Consider the following 20,656-nt stretch of genomic DNA (forward strand, 5'->3'; position numbering starts at 1 on the left):
TTAGTTCCAATAGATATGCTGTATTTACAACATGGATAGTGAACATCCAGTCTTTGTCTTCCATAAAATATGATTTGTCCACACAGATGCCACTTCAGTATAATGTGCATTATATGCTTTAGTTACAAAAACATATAGTATTACAAAAAATTATAGTATTATAGTATTTCTGTAGAGATGTTAGTGTCATAGATATGAGAGGCAACTTAGCATAACACAGTAAAGGATGTGCATTTAATGTAAATTGGGCTACAACTGGGTGAGCCAACTAATGGCAGACATTGTGGAGCCAGCTCTTAGTGAGGGGCAGAATGTGTGAATGCAGGGACACAATCTCTTTTCTTTGAGGTAATTGATGACAATTAGGTGGTACTGATCTCTGCCTTTGATGTGTGTTTACACAACGAGGGCCTGCATTTGCATACGGGGTATAAATAGATGGGCTCTTCCTCCCTGCTCTCATTCCAACATCTCTGCACATAATGAACACAAGGACTACTACAGGAAAGATGACCAAAGCTTTCTCTTCAGTAGAATGGCTTGCCCAAAGCAGCCGGAGATCTCACAAAGAGCAGCCCAGCAAAGGGGATCAGCGATATTCACCGTACCCAAGCCCATCCCTGCCTTCCTGGAACAGTGATGTGTCCCCTTCTTCATGGAACAGCCAGCTGTCTCCAGTTGCAGGCAGTGCCCAAGTCTCACCGTGCCCTGGGAGTGCACAATATTCCTCAGACAGTGAATCATCTCTCTATTCCAATGAAGATGAAGACTTATTCTGTGAAAAGGACCTTAATACCCCTTCTACCCCTGGGGACAATGGATTGCTACACAAGGACACAGCCACACATGATTACTCTGGAATGGTTTCAGTGCCAGCAAATACTCCCAGAACCACTTCCAATGAAGATGCTGCTAAGTCTGGTAAGTTTCACTTAACAAATCAGTTGTATAGCTTTTGTATTATAGCACTCAAAAAGTATTTTCTGTCCCCTTTATAAATGCCATCACACAATTTGTACTGTGTGATATGGCCCTTAAGACTCTGTTAATGGAATTCTCCCTTTATTCATATATTTGTAGAATATTTTATTTTATATTTTATTATGTTGGTTTCATGGTTAAAAGAGCCCACCATGATTTGTTTTCTATTGTTAGTTTATGATACCTTAGCAGATTGTCTGTGTTTGTGCCATATGTCCCACTTCCAAGGCTAATCGCTTGCCCCCTCTCTTGTTCCTCCAGGCTACAGCACTAGCACTGACTCAGGCTATGAAAGTGAAGCAAGTCGCTCCAGCTCTACAGCCCCTGAAGGAGATGCCACCGTATCCCTGAGCCCCAATGATACTTCAGATGAAGAGGGCAAGTTGGGCCGAAGGTTGCGAACAGCTTTCACTAGTGATCAGATCTCCACTCTGGAGAAGACTTTTCAGAAACACAGATACCTTGGGGCTTCTGAGAGACGGAAACTCGCAGCCAAACTCCAGCTTTCTGAAGTCCAGGTAAATTGCCTTCCTGCTCCTTCTCTGATTATAGGCTTTAATTTCTTTAAGTTGGTATTTTAGTTTTCCTTGTTCTCTAGTATCTGGGCCAATGCTACATCTTTAGAGCATTTATTCTGGATATCTTGCAGAGTAGAATTCAATATACAATATATAAAATACAGTGCTACAGTATTTACTAGAGGAGATTTTTAGTTTCAGTTTGAATCCAGCTTGCATGTTTACTGTATGATGCTGGCTGTACATATATAACTGTATATTATATAAAGCCTGGGGTATATCAGGAGAACATGGACTGTTTTTAATACAGATGTCAGCAGGGACCTTACCTTTGTTTTTTTATTTTTTTTTTATAGATTAAAACCTGGTTCCAGAACCGCAGGATGAAATACAAACGGGAAATCCAAGATGGCAGGCCAGACTCATACCACCCAGCCCAGTTCTTTGGTGTGTACGGCTATTCACAGCAGCCCACTCCTGTATTCCAACATGCAGTCCAACAACCCTACCCAGGTTATAGCCCACTAATGGAAACCCTGCCTGGCACCATGCCCTATGCCATGCACCCCCCTGCCATGGACTCTCGGAATCATTTCAACTCTACACCTTTTCAAATGTTCTACATGCCCCAACAGCACCTTGGGCAGCCTCTGGCCTACTAAGAAGAAAGACTGTTTGATATTAGCCTGAGGCTATAACAAAGGCTGGATTTTCCATGGACTTCTGGTTTAGAATATTAGCACTAAATAATAATGGTGGCAAGATATCCACAAAATAGCCTGTTTTTATTGGGCAGTATTTTCTGTATCTATATTATTTTATTCACATTGAATAGTACATTTTATAGATGTTTAATTAATTGTAAAAGATTCTACTAAATTAATTTATTAATGTCAAATTATGAATAAATGTGGTTTATATTTTAATATCAACATGAGTGATGGTTATTATATATACATACTGGTGCATTTAGGAACAGTCACAAACACTGGTGTAATTATGGACGAAGCAGACCCTTTGGGGGGTAAGGGACAGACAGTTTATCTATTTAGGAACTCTTTAAATTGGCCTTAATGTCCTATTCCTGCCATTTTTTTAATTGATATTTATCTTTATTACTTTAGATTTTGAATTATTTACCACATGTTGCCTCTTTCAGACTACATCTAATAAGTTTCTGCACATATCTTTCTGTTCAGGCCATCTCTTGTTTATCTATCAGTTTCTTACTGAATTTAGTGCATGGTTGCTAGGGTAAACTGCCCCCTAGCAACAATATAGCTGCTGTAATTTCAGACTAGAGAGTTATTAAACAAAAGGGTAAATAGCACAGCATTTACAAAAAGATAACTGCAAGTTAATACATCACTTTACATTCATTTATAACAGTACAGTATATAGAGTATTTTAACAAACAAGGGTTACAGATAAAAATGTGAGAGCCATATTCAAAAGAGCTTACAATCTATATCATTCTAAAATATAATTTAAGGGCAAACTACCCCTTTGTTTGCATAATGAAGAAAAAAAAGTAATTCAAATGCAAAACATTTCAAGTTATTTGTAAATGTAGTTGCTATTGAAAGCAGTATCTGTCTGGGTGTTTATATTGTCTGCATTGCTGGCTCTGACTCCAGAAACAATGTAGCAGAAGCCAAGTAATTAACATACCTGTTAGAACTGTTATATCAGCTCATGAACCAAAACAAAAAGGGGATTAACACATACTCCAAATGTTGATACAAATAACTTTAAATACACTAAAAAATTTTAAACAATGTATAATGGAAAGGTGTATAGCAGGGGTCCCCAACCTTTCTTACTCGTGAGCCACAGTCAAATGTAAAAAGACTTGGAGAGCAACACAAGCACCATAAAAGTTCATGGAGGGGCCAAATAAGGGCTAAGATTGGCTATTAGGCAGCCTCTATGCACACTATCAGCTTACAGGGGGCTTTATTTGGTAGTAAATCTTGTTTTTATTCAACCAAAACTTGCCCCCAAGTCAGGAATTCAAAAATAACTCCCTGGTTTGGGGGGCACTGAGAGCAACATCCAAGGGGTTGGGGAGCAACATGTTGCAACTGAGCCACTGGTTGGGGATCACTGGTGTATAGTGTCAGGTAGGCAAAGCCTGTTCTTAGTCAGAGTTCCCCTTTAAATTAATTTGCAATAATTGGCACAGGGGTAGCACTCACTGCTGTTGATTCGCACAGAGCACTCTCACTCCTTTTATCAGAAGGGCATTTGGCTGCTCAAAGAACCCAGTGGGCACAAGTGTAAGATAATTAAGGGAGACAAAAGTGCTCACAGCACCCCCGGGTTGTAGCTCTGTCCTTACTGCAGGTACCTTAGGGCATAGGATGCCTATGTGCCTTCCCGACCCTCACTAATACAGAGCACACAGACCTGCAGCAATACAGAAAAAGGCAGAAAATAAGTGTGGAAAAATGGCTGATTGCTGCGTTTTGTACACTGCACAGGAAATGCTCCAGTGAAATTAACTGAAACTAGTTGTATTAGGGTCAATTCCACATGCCAAGAACTGAACTCAGGGTTGTAGCACCGCAAAGCAGAGTAGCTAACTAGTGCGTTGTAGCGCAACTGTTTTGTTGCCCACGTTTCTTTTTTGTCGCACATTTTTTTTGCGTGACCACGTCCATTTTGACACGCCCAATTTGTCCCATTTTGCTTCGGGAAACATTGGCAAAACAACAGTAAACTTGGTGAAATGGCAAAAAATCTCCTTTTTTTGCAGCAACCGAGACCTTATTTTTACGCACAACTAATTTTTCCACGACAAATTTCTGTGGGACTTTCGCTAAGCAATTCACCAATGGCGGAATTTGCTGCAAAGCCATTGGCAAATAGTTTTGCAAAACTTCTGTGGAAATTTGCAGCGGAAAAATTTGTTGCGGTCAAAAAAAAAAAGTCTTGGTTGCGGCAAAAAAAAAGACGCAAAAAACGGGGGATTTTTTGCCGTTTTGCCAATTTTACTGTTGTTTTGCCAATGTTTCGCAAAACGCAAAATGGGACAGATTTGCTCAGCGCTGTAGCTAACCACTGAGTCACCATACAGCATTATACCCTACATATGTGACTGAATTAGGCTGGCTGTGCTAAAACTCCCAAAATATTCTAACACAGGGATATATAAAGGAATAAAACTAGAGTTTGCCACAGTCCGCCAGAATGTAAAACCCTTGCTCTTGGTTTATTTGCATGGGATTTTTAGGGACATATAAGGATGAATTCAGATGGACACAAGCTCTGCCCTCAGTACCAGTGTTAAATTGGTCGAGTTAACTCACCTTTGTGTTAATTTTTAGTACAATATAGAGAGTGATATTTTGAGACAATTTGCCTATTGCCAGTTGGTCTTTATTTTTTATTATTTGTAGTTTTTTTTTTAAATGATTTCAGTTTTTGTTCAGCAGCTCTCCAGTTTGACATTTCAGCAGCTATTTTGTTGCTAGGATCCAAATTATCTTAGCAACCAGGGCGTGGTTTAAATGAATATATATGAATAGCAGAGGCCAATAGTGTTTTGGCCGCAGGGGCCAGTGACACCTGTTTCAAAGCTGCAAAGATTTATAATAATAATGAAGACCAATTGAAATGATTCTTAGAATTGGCCTTTCTATAATATACTAAAAAATAATAAACCACTCTTTTATGGATCAATGCCCAGTTATGCCTGGGATGCAAGTACTTAGTGGGGGGTACATGGTTTGGGGGGGTACAAGAAGTTTAAAGAAGAAGCTCCAGCCTTAGGCACTGTTATATCAGTGATGCAGCACAGTAATGCCGGCAGGTAGTTAGCAGTTGACCATCTTTATTTCTTACACACAGACTAGCTTCCCAGTCTCCTGTTTCCCAAGGCTGCAACATTCTAACATCCTTCTAAATCATATAGCTTTATAAAACATAACACAGCTTATACACATACATATCAGGCACCAGTGGAAATGTACGCGCGATTAGTCCCTGTGACAGCTAATATAACCTCACCTCGACTGTCTTAATTAAAGGCCGCGGCGACTAATCACCCCATGTGAAAATCCAGTCGGATCGGGGACCCCATCGGCTCGTTGATGCGATCCACGAACCGACTGCCCCATTGCCGCATGCAGAATTTTTATCATTAGGCCCCAGGGCCAAACGATCGAATTCACCTACATGCCCCCCGATATCGCCCACCCGTAGGTGGGGATATCGGGTGAAGATCCGCTTGCTTGGCGACATCGCCAAGCGAGCGGATCTGCCCGTGTATGGCCAGCTTTAAGGTGAGGCCAGGCCTGGACTGGCAATCTGTGGGTTCAGGCAAATGCCAGAGGGGCTGCTGTAAGATGCCATAGACACTCACTATTTATTGAGCTGCTGGGGGGCTGTATGGAAGTCTTTGTTATGCAAGGGCCTATTTTGACTCCCAGTCCAGAACTGGGTGAGGCCCAGGAAAAGACAATGATATTGTCATAAACTAAAACCTGAATTCCACATAGTTACATAGGGTTGAAAAAAGACCATCAAGTTCAACCCATCCAAGTAAACCCAGCACACAGGCTCAGGTAAGGGGGGTGCAGTATGTAGATCCTGTGCTCCCCCTGTGTCAGTACCATAAACAACTGTACTTCTCACTGCTTTTTTTTTGCACTACAAACATATTGTCCACCAACAAAAACTTTTTTTCAGCAGCGTGACAATATTAGCAGACCACACACAGCCCGTCACTGACACACTCACAACTCACACACACAAGACTGACACCTGTCATAAACTGTCTCAGTGTGGTGCCTACAGTAATGCTGGATGTCCCACAGGCACCACATTAAAATACACACATACAGCATTGTTAGGTATATAACATATATCATTTAACTAAATTAAGCATTAGTGGTACAGGTATGGGATCCATTATCTGGAAACCCAATAACCAGAAAGTTCTGAATTACAAAAAGGCTATCTCCCATAGACAGAAAGATATAGATTGTAAGCTCTACGGGGCAGGGACCTCCATCTTGTGTTTCTGACTCTTATTGCAACTGTATCTTGTATTTATTTGTATTTATTGTTATACTTTGTATTTATCTGTTATCACCTTAATAACCCCCTGTTTGTATAAATGTATTCTACTGTACAGCGCTGCGTACATAAGTAGCTCTTTATAAATAAAGATATACATACATACATACATACATAGACTCCATTATAGCCAATTAAATCTAATTATTGAAAATGATTTCCTTTTTCTCTGTAATAATAAAACAGTACCTTGTACTTGATCCCAACTAAGATATAATTACCCCTTATTGGGGGCAGAACAGCCCTATTGGGTTTATTTAATGGTTAAATGATTCCCTTTTCTCTGTAATAATAAAACAGTACCTGTACTTGATCCCAACTAAGATATAATTACCCCTTATTGGGGGCAGAACAGCCCTATTGGGTTTATTTAATGGTTAAATGATTCCCTTTTCTCTGTAATAATAAAACAGTACCTGTACTTGATCCCAACTAAGATATAATTACCCCTTATTGGGGGCAGAACAGCCCTATTGGGTTTATTTAATGGTTAAATGATTCCCTTTTCTCTGTAATAATAAAACAGTACCTGTACTTGATCCCAACTAAGATATAATTACCCCTTATTGGGGGCAGAACAGCCCTATTGGGTTTATTTAATGGTTAAATGATTCCCTTTTCTCTGTAATAATAAAACAGTACCTGTACTTGATCCCAACTAAGATATAATTACCCCTTATTGGGGGCAGAACAGCCCTATTGGGTTTATTTCATGGTTAAATGATTCCCTTTTCTCTGTAATAATAAAACAGTACCTTGTACTTGATCCCAACTAAGATAAATAATGGCATTAGTGGCTGATTCACTTGAAGCTGGTCTGTAGCGCAGATTCACGCAACCCCCTAGTTTAACCCTGGAATGGCGTTATGTCTAAACTGGCAGTAATTCTAGGGTTCCCTTGTGTCAATGTGTGCATTTGCACATAATTGATTAGAATCGTTTGGGCGGGTGCATCGGTGTAGTCACAAGTTATTAAGGTGGCCATACTCGTTCAGATTTTAGTCTTCTTTCTAACGATCATATGTTTAAATGCAAAATGTAAAACTAATATTCAGACTCAAATTGTAGGATTAAAGTCATAAAAATAACAAATTGGAGGATGTTCTGACCATATATAATTGCCAGACAACAACATCTTATGAACAGGTTCGGACTAGGGGGTGTAGGGCCCACTGGGCCCCTCACTGACCCCCCCAAACTCCCTCCCCGAGCACATGTACAATATATTTACTTTAAGGTGCACCGGGGGAGGGGGGGCAGCAGTCCGTGGGAGCTCCAGGGATCGGGTCTGGGCCAGCGGGGCCCAATGCGTTTGCTCCCGGTGCCCCGCAGGCCCAGTCCGACCCTACATATGAAACTGACGTCCTGGATATGCATTGTAGGTCCCCTATGGATATGGGTAGATACACAATACACACACAGATATTATCGTCATCTGACCAAAATTTTTTAACCTGTCTGATCAACTAAATGACCAATCACCATGGTATGAAAATTATCGGGAGCCCACATACGGTCCAGAAATCCTACGAAACATAACGGCGTGTGTATGGCCAGCTTTAGGGGCAGCTACGGGCGCACATACTTTTATCAGGGGTGTCAATGAGGGATAGAGTTTGCATACATGTGGGTGTTTGGAACTTATAAAATGGAATCGTATGGTACATTCTTATTTTGTATTCAGACCCATGGCTTCTAAATGGTGAACTCTTGGGAGCCGAGCCCTCTGTCATTCTGCATACACACCATTATTTTGTAAATAGTCCAAGTTCCTATAATCTGTTTTTGTTCTATGGCACAGAATACATGGGCACCGAGAAAGACAATAATGATAATGTGTTACTTTTGCTGTTTCACTGAAGCAACTAGTGTGTTGTATGTCTCCTGGGGAGCCATTGTGCGGCAGTTTGTAGTGAGATTCACATGAGAGTGAGGGGAAATCTCTGGCAGACAGAACGGAGCCGGCGTGTAATAAATTACGACCCAAGGTGATAGCTCCTAATCTAGTCCCATCTCACACTTCTTACACATTAGATCTTATTGCCCCACATTATCACTCCCTTTGATGGCCAATTAGATGGCAAACAACACTAAAGAGACAGATACATTTTATTGTTATTGCAGTTTGCTCCTTGTCTCTGGCCAGCAGTTGAAGGGGCAGACAGGGGTAAGAGCACTGGGCAACAAGAATAACTGGTTGCATCTGCCTAAGGCTAATGTCCCACGGGGAGATTAGTTGCTAAGATTTTTAAAAAGTGAGTTCAAGTGACTGGTCGTTCGTTTTTGTCTCTATATAAAGAACTATATGAATCTCCAGTAACTAAACCAATGATACTACTTTGAATCGCATATCACTCCAAATCGCTACAAGACCCTTTTTTGAGTTATCTTACAAAGATAGCATTGCGATTCACAACTATTGGAATCGCTTAAAGAAAAACCCATTGGGCGGGAAGTCACTGCGATTTGCCAATTTCCCCATTGGAAACGCTGGGGAATATGACGCACTGACTTGTGGGAAATAGAATCGCTCTGTTGTTGAAATCTCTAGTAATCACTTGTTGGGAAAAGACAACTAGTTGCTGGAACTCGCTTTTTAAAAATCGCAGCGGCTTATCTCCCCGTGGGACATTAGCCTAATACCTTATCTTGTTAATTTCATGGCCCCACAGTTTGCAATTAAAAATCAAATAATAGTGGAGCCAGCAATTTAGTTTTTTCACAGTTCCCTAGATAACATGATAATATGCCCCCCCCCCCCCCATGGCTTCCCCATGGGAATGCTGTCAGAGTATGGAGGGAGCATGGCGGTATTATATGATAGGATTGCCCCAAAAGTGAAGTGATACATTCACATAAGACCAATGGGAAGGCAGCAATGTTGCCCATGTTGGGTAAAATCTGGTTTGTATCTGAAGCGGCCTTCAAAAAGCAAAGCCGTGCATAGGATTTTTGCATTAATGGTGATGTGACTCATGACCATGCCAGGACAGGCCGTATTCATATGGTTCTTGTCTTAAAAGTCACTGCTGCTTCTCCTTTTATGAAACTTCCATGAGGGGATTTTAGCAATTTAGACACCACGGTTTTTTTTCATTATAGAAAATATTCAGCAGATTAAATGCCTTAAGTCCCTGAGTGTGCCAATGTAAGGGAAATGTGCAGCTGGCACTGGAGTGACTGTTATATGGACTATTATTGATTTTGTATGGACATTTTAAAAGACATTTTTTTCATTAACCCACTGTGTGAATACGCCAATGATGTGTATTTATATTGCCTGCACTTGCACTGGTTTGTAAGCCTGATGATGGGGATTGACCCCCGAAATGCTGCACCACATGTATTGAACGGGTGGTTCACCTTCAGGTTAACTTTTAGCAACGTTTCAATTGGTCTTGATTTTTTAGTTTTCATTGTTTTTGAATTATTCTTATTTTCAGCTTTCAAATAGGGGGCACTTACCCCAGCAGGCAGAAAACTATTGCTCTGTGTTACTATTTATTACTATCTTTTTATTTAGGCCCTCCTCTATTCATATTCCTGTATCTCTTTTAAACCACTGCCTGGTTACTAAGGTAAATTTGACCTTAGCAACCAGAAAGCTTCTGAAGTTTGAATCTTTGAACCCGCCTGAGCGGCGAGCCGACCAGTATCCCCAGCCTCCTACATGCACCGAATATCTATGAAGCGAGGTTTCGTACGATAATATCTGTGTGTGTATGGCCAGCTTTAGATGTACGATCAATATCCCAACATTTGTCGGAGGAAGGCGAAAATCTGAACATGTATGGCCACCTTTAGCCTTAATCAGAGTTCTCAGCAGGTAAATATAATCAGTTAATATTATGCTTCACATACAATGAAGAGATGTGACCATCATTCATTACTTATCTTTTCCGAGGGCAGTTATTTGCACTATTTAATCAAATCTCATCATTAGGATCAGACATGCCCCAACCTGTTCCATTCCCCTCCCCTCCTGTATAATTCAAATCCTGGAAACAGTATATTTTTAGGGGAAGAGAGCTGTATAGTAATATATTGATAAGTAGTGTTGTCACTTGGCCAGAATTTTACCAGGCTGGCCAATAGTAATACCGCTTTCCTAATAGGGAAACAAATATAAATAAATATATAAGGCCAATATTTTTAACTGTTTAAACACAGAGGCGGCGCTCGAATCAAATCAATGTGATAAATTAAACCAATGATTATTTATTAATTAATTGAAAATAAAAAACATTCATATATAGGAATACATCTTGGCATTAAAAATAAAGTACATCAATACATAAATACATAAAGAATATGATCAGAGATATATTATACAATTTGAGACTCTAGAGTGAATATGGGTCTAAAAATTCATAAAGGAGAAATATAGATAATCGAGGGATATAATCCTTATTAAAATTACAAATAGTAAGTTCAATATAATAGGATATATATTTATATATGTAATTTTAATAAGGATTATATCCCTCGATTATCTATATTTCTCCTTTATGAATTTTTAGACCCATATTCACTCTAGAGTCTCAAATTGTATAATATATCTCTGATCATATTCTTTATGTATTTATGTATTGATGTACTTTATTTTTAATGCCAAGATGTATTCCTATATATGAATGTTTTTTATTTTCAATTAATTAATAAATAATCATTGGTTTAATTTATCACATTTATTTGATGTGAGCGCCGCCTCTGTGTTTAAACAGTTGAATTTACTATTGGGGATTAGTTTGGAGGAAGGCAGCTATTCACTTTGTTGTAATTCACATTTCTGGTGTGGGGACACTTTAGTCAAGTATTTTTCATTGGGTATAAATTTTTCACTAGCGCGGATAAGGTTTAATATATAAGGCCAATATTTTTCCCAGAAGAGGTAGCAACGTTTATGATGACTTGAATATGAAATACAACAAAAGGGGTAATTTACCCAACCCTTGCAGGAGTGCGCCACACAGTGCTCACTGAAAGGGGTGGTTCACCTTTACATTAACTTTTAGCATGTTGTGGAGAGTAATATTCGGTCTTCCATTTTTATTATATGTATTTTTTTTTATTTTTTAGCTTTTTATTCAACAACTCTACAGTCTGGAATTTTAGCAGCTATATGGTTGCTAGGGTCCAAATTAACCTAGCAAATTGACAGTGGTTTGAATAACAAACTGAGATTTGAATAGGAGAGGGTCTGAATAGAAAGATAAGTAATACAAAGTAGCAATAACAATGCAATTGTAGTGTCACAGAGCAACTGTTTTGTGGCTGCAGAGGTCAGTGACCCCCATTTTGAAAAGCTGGAAAGAGTAGGAATAGGAATAATTCAGAGATGACAGAATATAAAAAATGACCAATTTAAAAGTTGCTAAGAACTGGCCATTTTGTAACATACTAAAAGTTAACTGTCCCTGCCTGTGACAGGCAGGGAATTAGTCGCCGCGTAACAAATCTCCCTTGTCGCGGGCGACTAATCTCCCCGAAATGCCATCCCACCAACTAGAATGTAAATCAGCGGTGGGATGGCATACGCGGCACGGCGATTTGCCGAAATCGCCAAAGTTGCCTTGAGAGGAAACTTCAGCAATTTTGGCGCTGCATATGCCATCCCACCGGCGATTTACATTCTAGCCAGTGGGATGGCACAGAGCTACTAGTAGCAGCTACTTGTCACAGCTACTAAACGCTAGAAAATACCTTGCCATAGACAATACTGAGAATTGCCTCAGCTAAAACACAGGTAGAGACAGTTATCAGTAAATTATCAGCATTGTCTATTTCTGTAGCCACAACAAGTAGCTGCTACTAGTAGCTCTGTGTGTCTTCACCCTAAGGGCTCTGGCACACGGGGAGATTAGTTGCCCGCGACAAATCTCCCTGTTCGCGGGCGACTAAACTCCCCGAAATGCGGATGGCATTTCGGGGAGATTAGTCGCCCGCGAACAGGGAGATTTGTCGCGGGCAACTAATCTCCCCGTGTGCCAGATAGTGTAAATCGCCGGTTGGATGGCATACGCGGTGGCGCGATTCCAGTGAAATCGCAGAAGTTGCCTTGAAATGGGATGGCATTTTGGGGAGATTAGTCGCCCGCGAACAGGGAGATTTGTTGCGGGCGACTAATCTCCCCGTGTGCCAGAGCCCTTACGGCGAAAAAATACGTAGCAATTAGTAGCAGCAATTTTTTAAAAAGTTGCAGTGAGTAATCTGCACTTATATTATAGTGTCACCCACTGTGACCTACAGCACTTATATTTGCTTATTTGTGTCTGTAAGTTACCCTCCCATATAGATTGTAAGCTCTACGGGGCAGGGAGCTCCATCCTCTTGTGTCCTCGACTCTTAACTTGTTGCAACTGTATCTTGTATTTATTTCTATTTATTGTTATACTTTTTATGTATCTATTATTATCTTAATAACCCCCCTGTTTGTATTATTCTATTCTACTGTACAGCGCTGGGTACATAAGTAGCGCTTTATAAATAAAGATATACATACATACATACATCTGCGCAGGGCAAACAGCACATGATTAGTCACAGTGACTTGTATAGTAACCTATGACGGTAAAGTGGCTGCAACCGACTTTTTTAAATGTCGCGGCGACTAATCATCCCATGTGTCTTCACACTTAAAGGCACAGATCTGAGCAACATAAATGGACAATAGCGGTGTTTCTTTAGGGGATTGTATAATGGCACGTATCAGTGTGAAGCAATAGTTGTCTGAAAAAGTGTACAGAGGCATCACCTGATGAGTGTCAGGCAATTTCAGTGTTACCCTTTGGGGCTGTTTGGGGTGCTGTAAATCAGTGTTTTTAGGCTATTTAAACACATTGTGATTAAGCAAGTGAAACTGACCCATGTTTAATTGACCTCAAAGATCCAACTATAGGGCTCAAGACCACTAAGGGGCAAAAAATGTGTCATGTGGTGCTCATTTAAAGAGCACTTTTATCCACAGTCTGGCTGCACTCTGCACAAATTGTGGGTTTAAGATTCAGTGCCCATCACAGAGTGGCCATGGCCACCAAAGGAATCAGAAAACGTTTCTAATAGACAGCACCCCAGATGTACCTTCCTAAAAGTCTTCATTAGGACATGAGCTATGGCCAGGATAGCAGTTACATTTCATACCAATTGGTCTTCTGTCGAGCTATATACAAGACATATTGGTCTGAAATGGTGCTGCTATCCAAGTCATAGCCCAAGACTTTTAAAGAAGATTTATCTGAAGTGCTGTCTATTAGAAATGTCTGCACTTAGATATATTAGAAAAATAAAACACGTGCCTCCTCTCCCCTCTGCCAAATGGGCCAAAACAGAGTACAGAGACTTGTGTCAACTCTTCAATGTGCAGGGAAGGGAGCAAAGTACAAAAAAACATGGCAGATTGCACAATTTTTTGCACTTTGCTCACTGCCCTGCTCATAAGTGTCACACAGCTTATGTGTATGTGTCCCACAGCTATATTATTTATTATTTATTTCATGGGGGCTTCTGCATGGATTTACCTGTGGCCTTGTTACCTGTACTTGGACCAACCCAAAATGCAGCACTTACAATGCTCCCTCTCTCCCTCTGTTGTAATAGATTGTGTACCCAAAGAAAAAGAAATGTGTTCAGTGTAGTAGATAGAACTGAGCAGTTGCCAAATTATACCTCATATTTACTGAATTTTCTTAAAAAAAAAAAAGATTTCAATTTACTGTACAAGCAAAACTATATACATTACTTACATTACATTAATTAAATTATATATCAGCTATTTACAAATGTATATAAAATAGTTATACTACATAAGTTAAACAACAAAGCCCACTAAAACCGAGTTCTGTTACTGAGCCATAGCTCCCATGTACTGAGCACCAAAGAGTGGTGAATATTGTTCCTGGAGAGAACTGCTCATCCTAACATGGTGGGGGAGTGTCTGCGGAATAAAGCGTGGATCTGGAATATATGAATGCTGTGGTGTCTGGAATGGATGTGCCGGGGGCTGAAAAAAACTTCCACTGTTTAATGGGACAGGAAGGCCACCAGGGTAATAAGAGAAGGTCTGGGGGTAACAGACTGGCGGAGGAACCATGCTGTGCTGCTGGTCTTGTATCTGCCTCTTCAGTTTCATCCTTCGGTTCTGGAACCAGGTTTTAACCTTTAAAGAAAAAAAATGCCATCCATTAATCCATTTATAAGACATATGTTAAACTATGTTTAGAACTCATAGTAGTGGTCTCTAGTAGATTCACTTGAACCACCATTGCCACTTTGAGATTAACAGCCAGTAGTGAGCTGTTGCACAGTTTGCATCAGGTCTAGTAACCCATAGGTTTTTTTACCAGATTGGTTGTTATGGGCAATAGACTTTGAATAAATTTTACAGCTTTTGTTGTATTTTCCAATAAAGTAGGGATTTTCAGCTTCATGGATTTAAGCCTTAACCCTCTGTCCTATATTTTAGAAGGTCTTCTAAACCAAAATATATTCACATGATTGCATTCCCAGTAAGTTATCATTGCCATGAATGGGGGTTGCAAGGGGGTGGGATTTGGGGATTCTTTAAATGGTTTTTTTTCTGCTGGACAAAACACACCAATAATTGGAATTGATAATTAACTGACTAGCTAATTAAGGGTTATGATACACAGAGTGTGTGCCATAGTCCTTTATTGGCATAATGTGCAGCGTAGTGTTAAAAAGGAAAACTTTGAAACAAATTGGGGCATTTATTTCATGAACATGCAAGCCCCCCAGTCCAGTTTTAGACCTAAATATATAAACACCCATAGTTTATGAACCTACCTGTATTTCTGAGAGCCGGAGAGATGTTGCCAGCTTCTTCCTTTCAGATGCCCCAAGGTATCTCTGCTTATTGAATGCCTGTTCCAGTCTGCTGATCTGCTGGGGGGTGAATGCCGTTCTCAGTCTGCGCTGGAGATCAGATTTAGGACTTTTCCCCCTGCAGTCAGTCTCAGTTTCTTGGGAATTTCTTACTGGGCTGGGAAAACCGTCGGTACTGTCATCTTCTGAACCAGCCGACGAGAATTCATCCGAGCTCCCCCAATTCCTGTGCAAAGCTGGAGAAACAGCAAACATACTCTTAGTAAATCAACAGCTACAAATGCAATTAAATAGTAATGATGGCCTAAAATGAATAAGAATGGCTGGTGTTAGAAAAGAAATTCAAGGAAATTGTAATTCTTAGCCAGAAGTGACTGGGGATCATGGGAACTGTAGTTCAGTCGGGGTTCAGTAGCTATTATAATGGATAGGATACAAACAAAGATTAGGAGGCTATCAGGATAAGCTTTCCACAGCCTTGTAAATAATGCATATAATTATATTCTATCTATATATAGATAGATAAATACAATAGATAGATAGATAGATAGATAGATAGATAGATAGATAGATAGATAGATAGATAGATAGATAGATAGATAGATAGATAGATAGACATCAGCAAGTTATCAGGCCAGAATACCTAAGACCTAATGCATTAGCAGTTAGTATTTAACCACTGAACAAATTCCTCCTTAGCTTCATTATTTTATTTCGAAATTATTGGAATGGAACTTACCAGCTGAGGAAGGACTAGAATAATGCAGCTTGTCCCCATGTTTCCCTAAGGAGCTCTGGAAGCTGGTGGCATCTCCTTGTTCTTGTCCATCCTTTCTCCTTGGTATCTCCTTGGCATACTTGGTTGGGGCCAGTGGTTGTGGGGCACAAGGTATGTGGGGCCTGGAGCTTACTGAGTCCTTTCCATCTGGTGCCTCCTCTCTATTCCTTGCTAGAATGAGGTCAATAGAGAATCCCTGTTGAACCATGCTGAAGGGAACCCTGCTCTGGTTGGAGCCTTTAGAGTTGTGTGTACAGAAATCCTATGGCATGCTGAGCCTCTGTTTTTATAGCTTAATGGATATGCAAGTGTGATCCACATCAAAGGGAGAACCAGAAATGGATAATAGCTATCAGAATGGGCTAATTAACGTAACCACTTTATGTTCTCACTTGCAACAAATGTCCCTGGCCCTGGCTCCAGTGAGTCTGTCAGGTTGGTGATTTCACCTTGTGATATTGGAGGTTTCAGTTGGAGGCATTAGCATTGGCCGGCACTGAATCCCATGGACAGACAGCAGAGAAATGCACAATGGGCCCAACTTAACAGAGATAATGTAGGTTTGTTTTCATTCCTTGATGATGTTATTGAGCTCACCAATAAGAACAACCTCTTTTCCTTTATCCTTTTATGTTGAAGTAAAGTCACAACAGGAGATTGGCATTTTGCCTCCACAACTTTTCTCCAACTGTCTGTGATTCCAGGCACCAGTCTCGCAGGCAAGAGTGATTGTAGCAATGGAGCCACCCTGACGGCTCTTGCTTTACTGCCCTCCCTCAACCCCCAGCGCTTACCTTCCTGCACCAGAGGTGGTCCAGGGGGGGGGGCCGAATCTATAGTGCAAAGAGCGCAATTGCCTGATGTCTTGAGAGGAAACTTCAGGCGTCTTCGGGAAATCGTAGCAAAGCATATGCCATCCCACTGGCGATTTACATTATTGCCGGTGAGATGGCATTGCGGGGAGATTAGTGCGGCAATGAGGGTTTGACGCGGGGCGACAAATCTCCCCATCTGCCACTGCCCTACAGGGGTTGTTCATAAATGTAAAGAGTGCTATTCTGAAATAATTTGCATTTGGTCTTCATTTTTTTATAGTTTGTAGTTTTCTAATTATTTTACTTTTTGTTCCACAGCTCTCCAGTTTGGAATATCAGCAGTTATCTGGTTCCTAGGGTCCAATTTACCTTAGTAACCAGGGAGTGGTTTGAGATGAAATGAAGACCAATTAAAAAGTCAATGAGAATTGGCCATTCTATAACATATTAAGAGTTAACGAAAAGGAGAACTACCCCTCTCAAGTACACAAAAAATAGACAACAAAAAGACACAATAGACACAATAGCTCCAAATGTGCTACAAGCAGACCGGATCCCAGAGGCCACTACACCAGAGAAAAATAGAGACAGCGTAGCACCAAATGGAACTGAGTTAATGAACAGTCTTTATTAGGTCATATGTAAAAAAGTCCACATGTACATCCATAGGACCTACAATTTACGCGTTTTGTGGCATCATGCCACTTGCTCAGAAGCAAAGTAACCAGAAGAGACTTTTCACCACTCCTAAGGCAAGGTTCTCTTGTGACAGAAGCGCCCCTGCTCGCAGGAGGGTTATACTTATGATAATTCTCATTTCTGACAATGGGAAGCAGGCCACAGCACTTCTTTGAGCAATTTCACGCAGGGCTATTTTGGGCATTAAGTTCAGAGCTGCCATCAGGGTGGGAGAGGGGGTAATGTTGTGCTGAGTACTGTGGGTCCAGCTGGGTTGTGAAAGTTACACACAATTCATAAGTTACATGTAAAGTTGCATAAAAACATACACAATTTATGTGACTTCTGCAAAAAGTGCCTAGAAATGTATGTAACCTATCCAGTAATAGCAATGCAGAGAAGCTTGATAGGGGCAGGCAGGGGGCAATCTCCACTGCCAACCAATACATTTACTGAACTAAACTGAACTGACTGACGTATCAGCACATTTATTATTAGTTTTAACTATTTATATGAACTATATACTATAAAGTAACATCAAAATAGGCCAAAGTTTTGGTAGTGTGCGCTTGTGTTCATTGTGGGTCCCATATAAATAACTTGTACAGGGCCTCAAAGTTTCTAAAGGTGGCCCTGATTAATGTTTAGGCTTAAGCCTCTGCAGGTAAACTCAGGCCAAGAATAAGCCTCTACGCTGGCACCAGCATTTCCCCTCCGCCCCAGCCATTGTGCCTGCCCATTTCAAGGCACTTGAACCGGTGCATATGTCTAGTGTGCCCTTGCCCTAAGTGCTTTAATGAGCTATGTATTTCTGTGGAACATTGCTCATTAAGGGTCTGGCACACAGGGAGACTAGTTGCCCGTGACAAATCTCCCCTGTCGCGGGCGACTAATCTCCCCGAAATGCCATCCCACCAGCGAGAATGTAAAACGCCGGTGGGATGGCATACGCGGTGTCTCTCAAGGCAACTTACGCGAGTTCGGGGAAACCGCAGCGCCGTGTATGCCATCCCACCGGCGATTTACATTCTCGCTGGTGGGATGGCATTTCAGGGAGATTAAGCGCCCGCGACAAGGGAGATTTGTATAATTAGTGTGTCTGTGTCCCACTTAGCTGGAAATTGCATAAATCCTGCGTGTGCCATTCCCCCAATACTTTTCTCTGTAGGGGGAGTACAAGCTGCCAATCTCTCTGAGTACTTTGTAAAATGTTATCTAATTCCTTTGGGGATATGATATAAACATATAGCTATATACCTGCTCTGTCTGCAAATACTGTTTTGTCTAAACAGGACTCATTATAATTACTCTGAGCAGCCAAGTGTCTTTATTTTGTTATACAGTGCGTCTTCGCACCATGTTTAGGGTTCTAAGTTTTTCAATAGGAGTGAGTCTGGAGTCCAGTGTCTGTGCGACACCTTGAAAGAGCTTGGTGCCGAGAGAGCGCAGCCACCCTAATGAGATGGGTGCAGATCAAAGTGCCAGCAGAGGAGATTTCACACCTCATTAACTTTCTACTGACGCCTTTACAAATAACAGGCTACTTGGGAGCCTTGCACTTACAATGAATTCAGGCAAGAACATGACAATAGAGCAGCGGCTACTGTAAACAAGGGAAAGAAAGAGAGGTGGGAAACCCAGTGAGTGCTGGCTCCATTTACTGTACCTTCCCTGCTGATCCATAGAGACACTGGTCTTCCAAGAGACATTGCAAAGTATATTAACTCCAACACTGAGCCACATTCACATAAATGTTCAGACATGAGCAAAATTTGTGCCCGTAAAAATGACATACAAAATGTTGTCTGAGTTGGCACATTGCTTTTGTCTGGCAGTGGGCATACAATGTTATGGTTTATTCAGTTATGCTGGAATTTGAGGGTAAATGCTGTATTTTGGTTAGATTATACGGCTAAGCGATAAAAGCTGGAAACTTGTCCCCTCCAGACCCAAACCGAGTTGGAAGCTTATTGGCCTGTTCATGGGGTACCCTGATGGGTCTGCCCACCCATATGGCCCACCAGTCATACCTATATAGTCATCACGGTTTCTAGCTTTGCTTCTTTACAATGTTGAGTATAGTTTGCACGTTCTCTACATGTTTGTGTGTTTTGCTATGACAACAAAAATGTAACCAGCTCTATTGGAGTTGATGTGAGCGACTGAGCACAGTAAGGATTCTGATAATACCTGAAAAGTCAGTGTGTGTGTGGCCACAACTGATAGCTAAATTATATTACAGCACTATAAACACATTGTATGTAATTACATTACACTGAGATTAAATGTATTACAGTACAGGTATAATTCATCCAGATACCTGTTATCTGGAAACCCGTTATCCAGAAAGTTCTGAATTGCAAAAAAGGCCATCTCCCATAGACTCCATTTTAAATAAATAATTCTTATTTTTAGAAAGATTTTTCTCTTTAATAATAAAACCGAACCTTGTTCTTGATCCCAACTAAGATATAATCAATCCTTATTGGATGCAAAACAATCCTATTGGGTTTAATTAATGTTCAAAATATGTTTTATTAGACTTAAGGTATGGAGATCCAAATTATGAAAAGATCCCTTATCCAGAAGACCCACAGATCCCAAGCATTCTGGATAACAGATCCCATACCTGTACTGAAACCCGTTATTTAGAAAACTCAGAATTACGGAAAGCCCATCTCCCATTGACTCCATTTTAATGAAATAATTCATATTTTTAAAAATGATTTCCTTTTGTCTGTAATAATAAAACAGTACCTTGTAGCTTAACTAAGCTACGTGTACTCTATTTTGGAGGCAAAACAATCCTATTGGGTTTACGAAATGATTGCATGATTTTTAGTAGACTTAAAGTATGTCGATCCGAATTACAGAAAGATCTCTGAGCATTCTGAATAACAGGTCCCGTACATGTACATATGATCTCTTTTCCAATTCAGTGCAAATGTGAATAAGGGGTAATT

The 20,656-nt window shown here is 40.5% G+C and overlaps 2 protein-coding genes across 2 annotated transcripts; one reads left to right on the plus strand and one right to left on the minus strand.

Moving 5' to 3' along the window:
- Window positions 1-452: 452 nt before the first annotated feature.
- ventx2.2 (VENT homeobox 2, gene 2) lies at window positions 453-2,431 on the plus strand. Its single transcript, XM_002937132.5, has 3 exons — window positions 453-921; window positions 1,243-1,499; window positions 1,856-2,431. The coding sequence occupies exons 1-3, from the start codon at window positions 483-485 to the stop codon at window positions 2,159-2,161; spliced, it is 1,002 nt and encodes a 333-aa protein (XP_002937178.3). The 5' UTR covers window positions 453-482; the 3' UTR covers window positions 2,162-2,431.
- Window positions 2,432-14,235: 11,804 nt separating this feature from the next.
- ventx1.1 (VENT homeobox 1, gene 1) lies at window positions 14,236-16,445 on the minus strand. The gene is given in 3 exon segments (NM_001114235.1): window positions 14,236-14,736; window positions 15,384-15,658; window positions 16,162-16,445. Coding segments are annotated over 3 exon segments (837 nt in total). The 5' UTR covers window positions 16,409-16,445; the 3' UTR covers window positions 14,236-14,421.
- Between the last annotated feature and the right edge of the window lie 4,211 nt (window positions 16,446-20,656).

This window comes from Xenopus tropicalis, chromosome 7 (genome assembly GCF_000004195.4).
Source record: "Xenopus tropicalis strain Nigerian chromosome 7, UCB_Xtro_10.0, whole genome shotgun sequence".
Lineage (NCBI taxonomy): Eukaryota > Metazoa > Chordata > Amphibia > Anura > Pipidae > Xenopus > Xenopus tropicalis.

What these genes read in the sequence shown, in the direction of transcription:
- ventx2.2 (XM_002937132.5), top strand. Translation starts at nt 483, where the DNA reads ATGAACACAAGGACTACTACAGGAAAGATGACCAAAGCTTTCTCTTCA. An exon ending in TGAAGATGCTGCTAAGTCTG is followed by an intron (nt 922 to 1,242) that starts GTAAGTTTCACT and finishes TTGTTCCTCCAG; the next exon opens with GCTACAGCACTAGCACTGAC. An exon ending in TCCAGCTTTCTGAAGTCCAG is followed by an intron (nt 1,500 to 1,855) that starts GTAAATTGCCTT and finishes TTTTTTTTATAG; the next exon opens with ATTAAAACCTGGTTCCAGAA.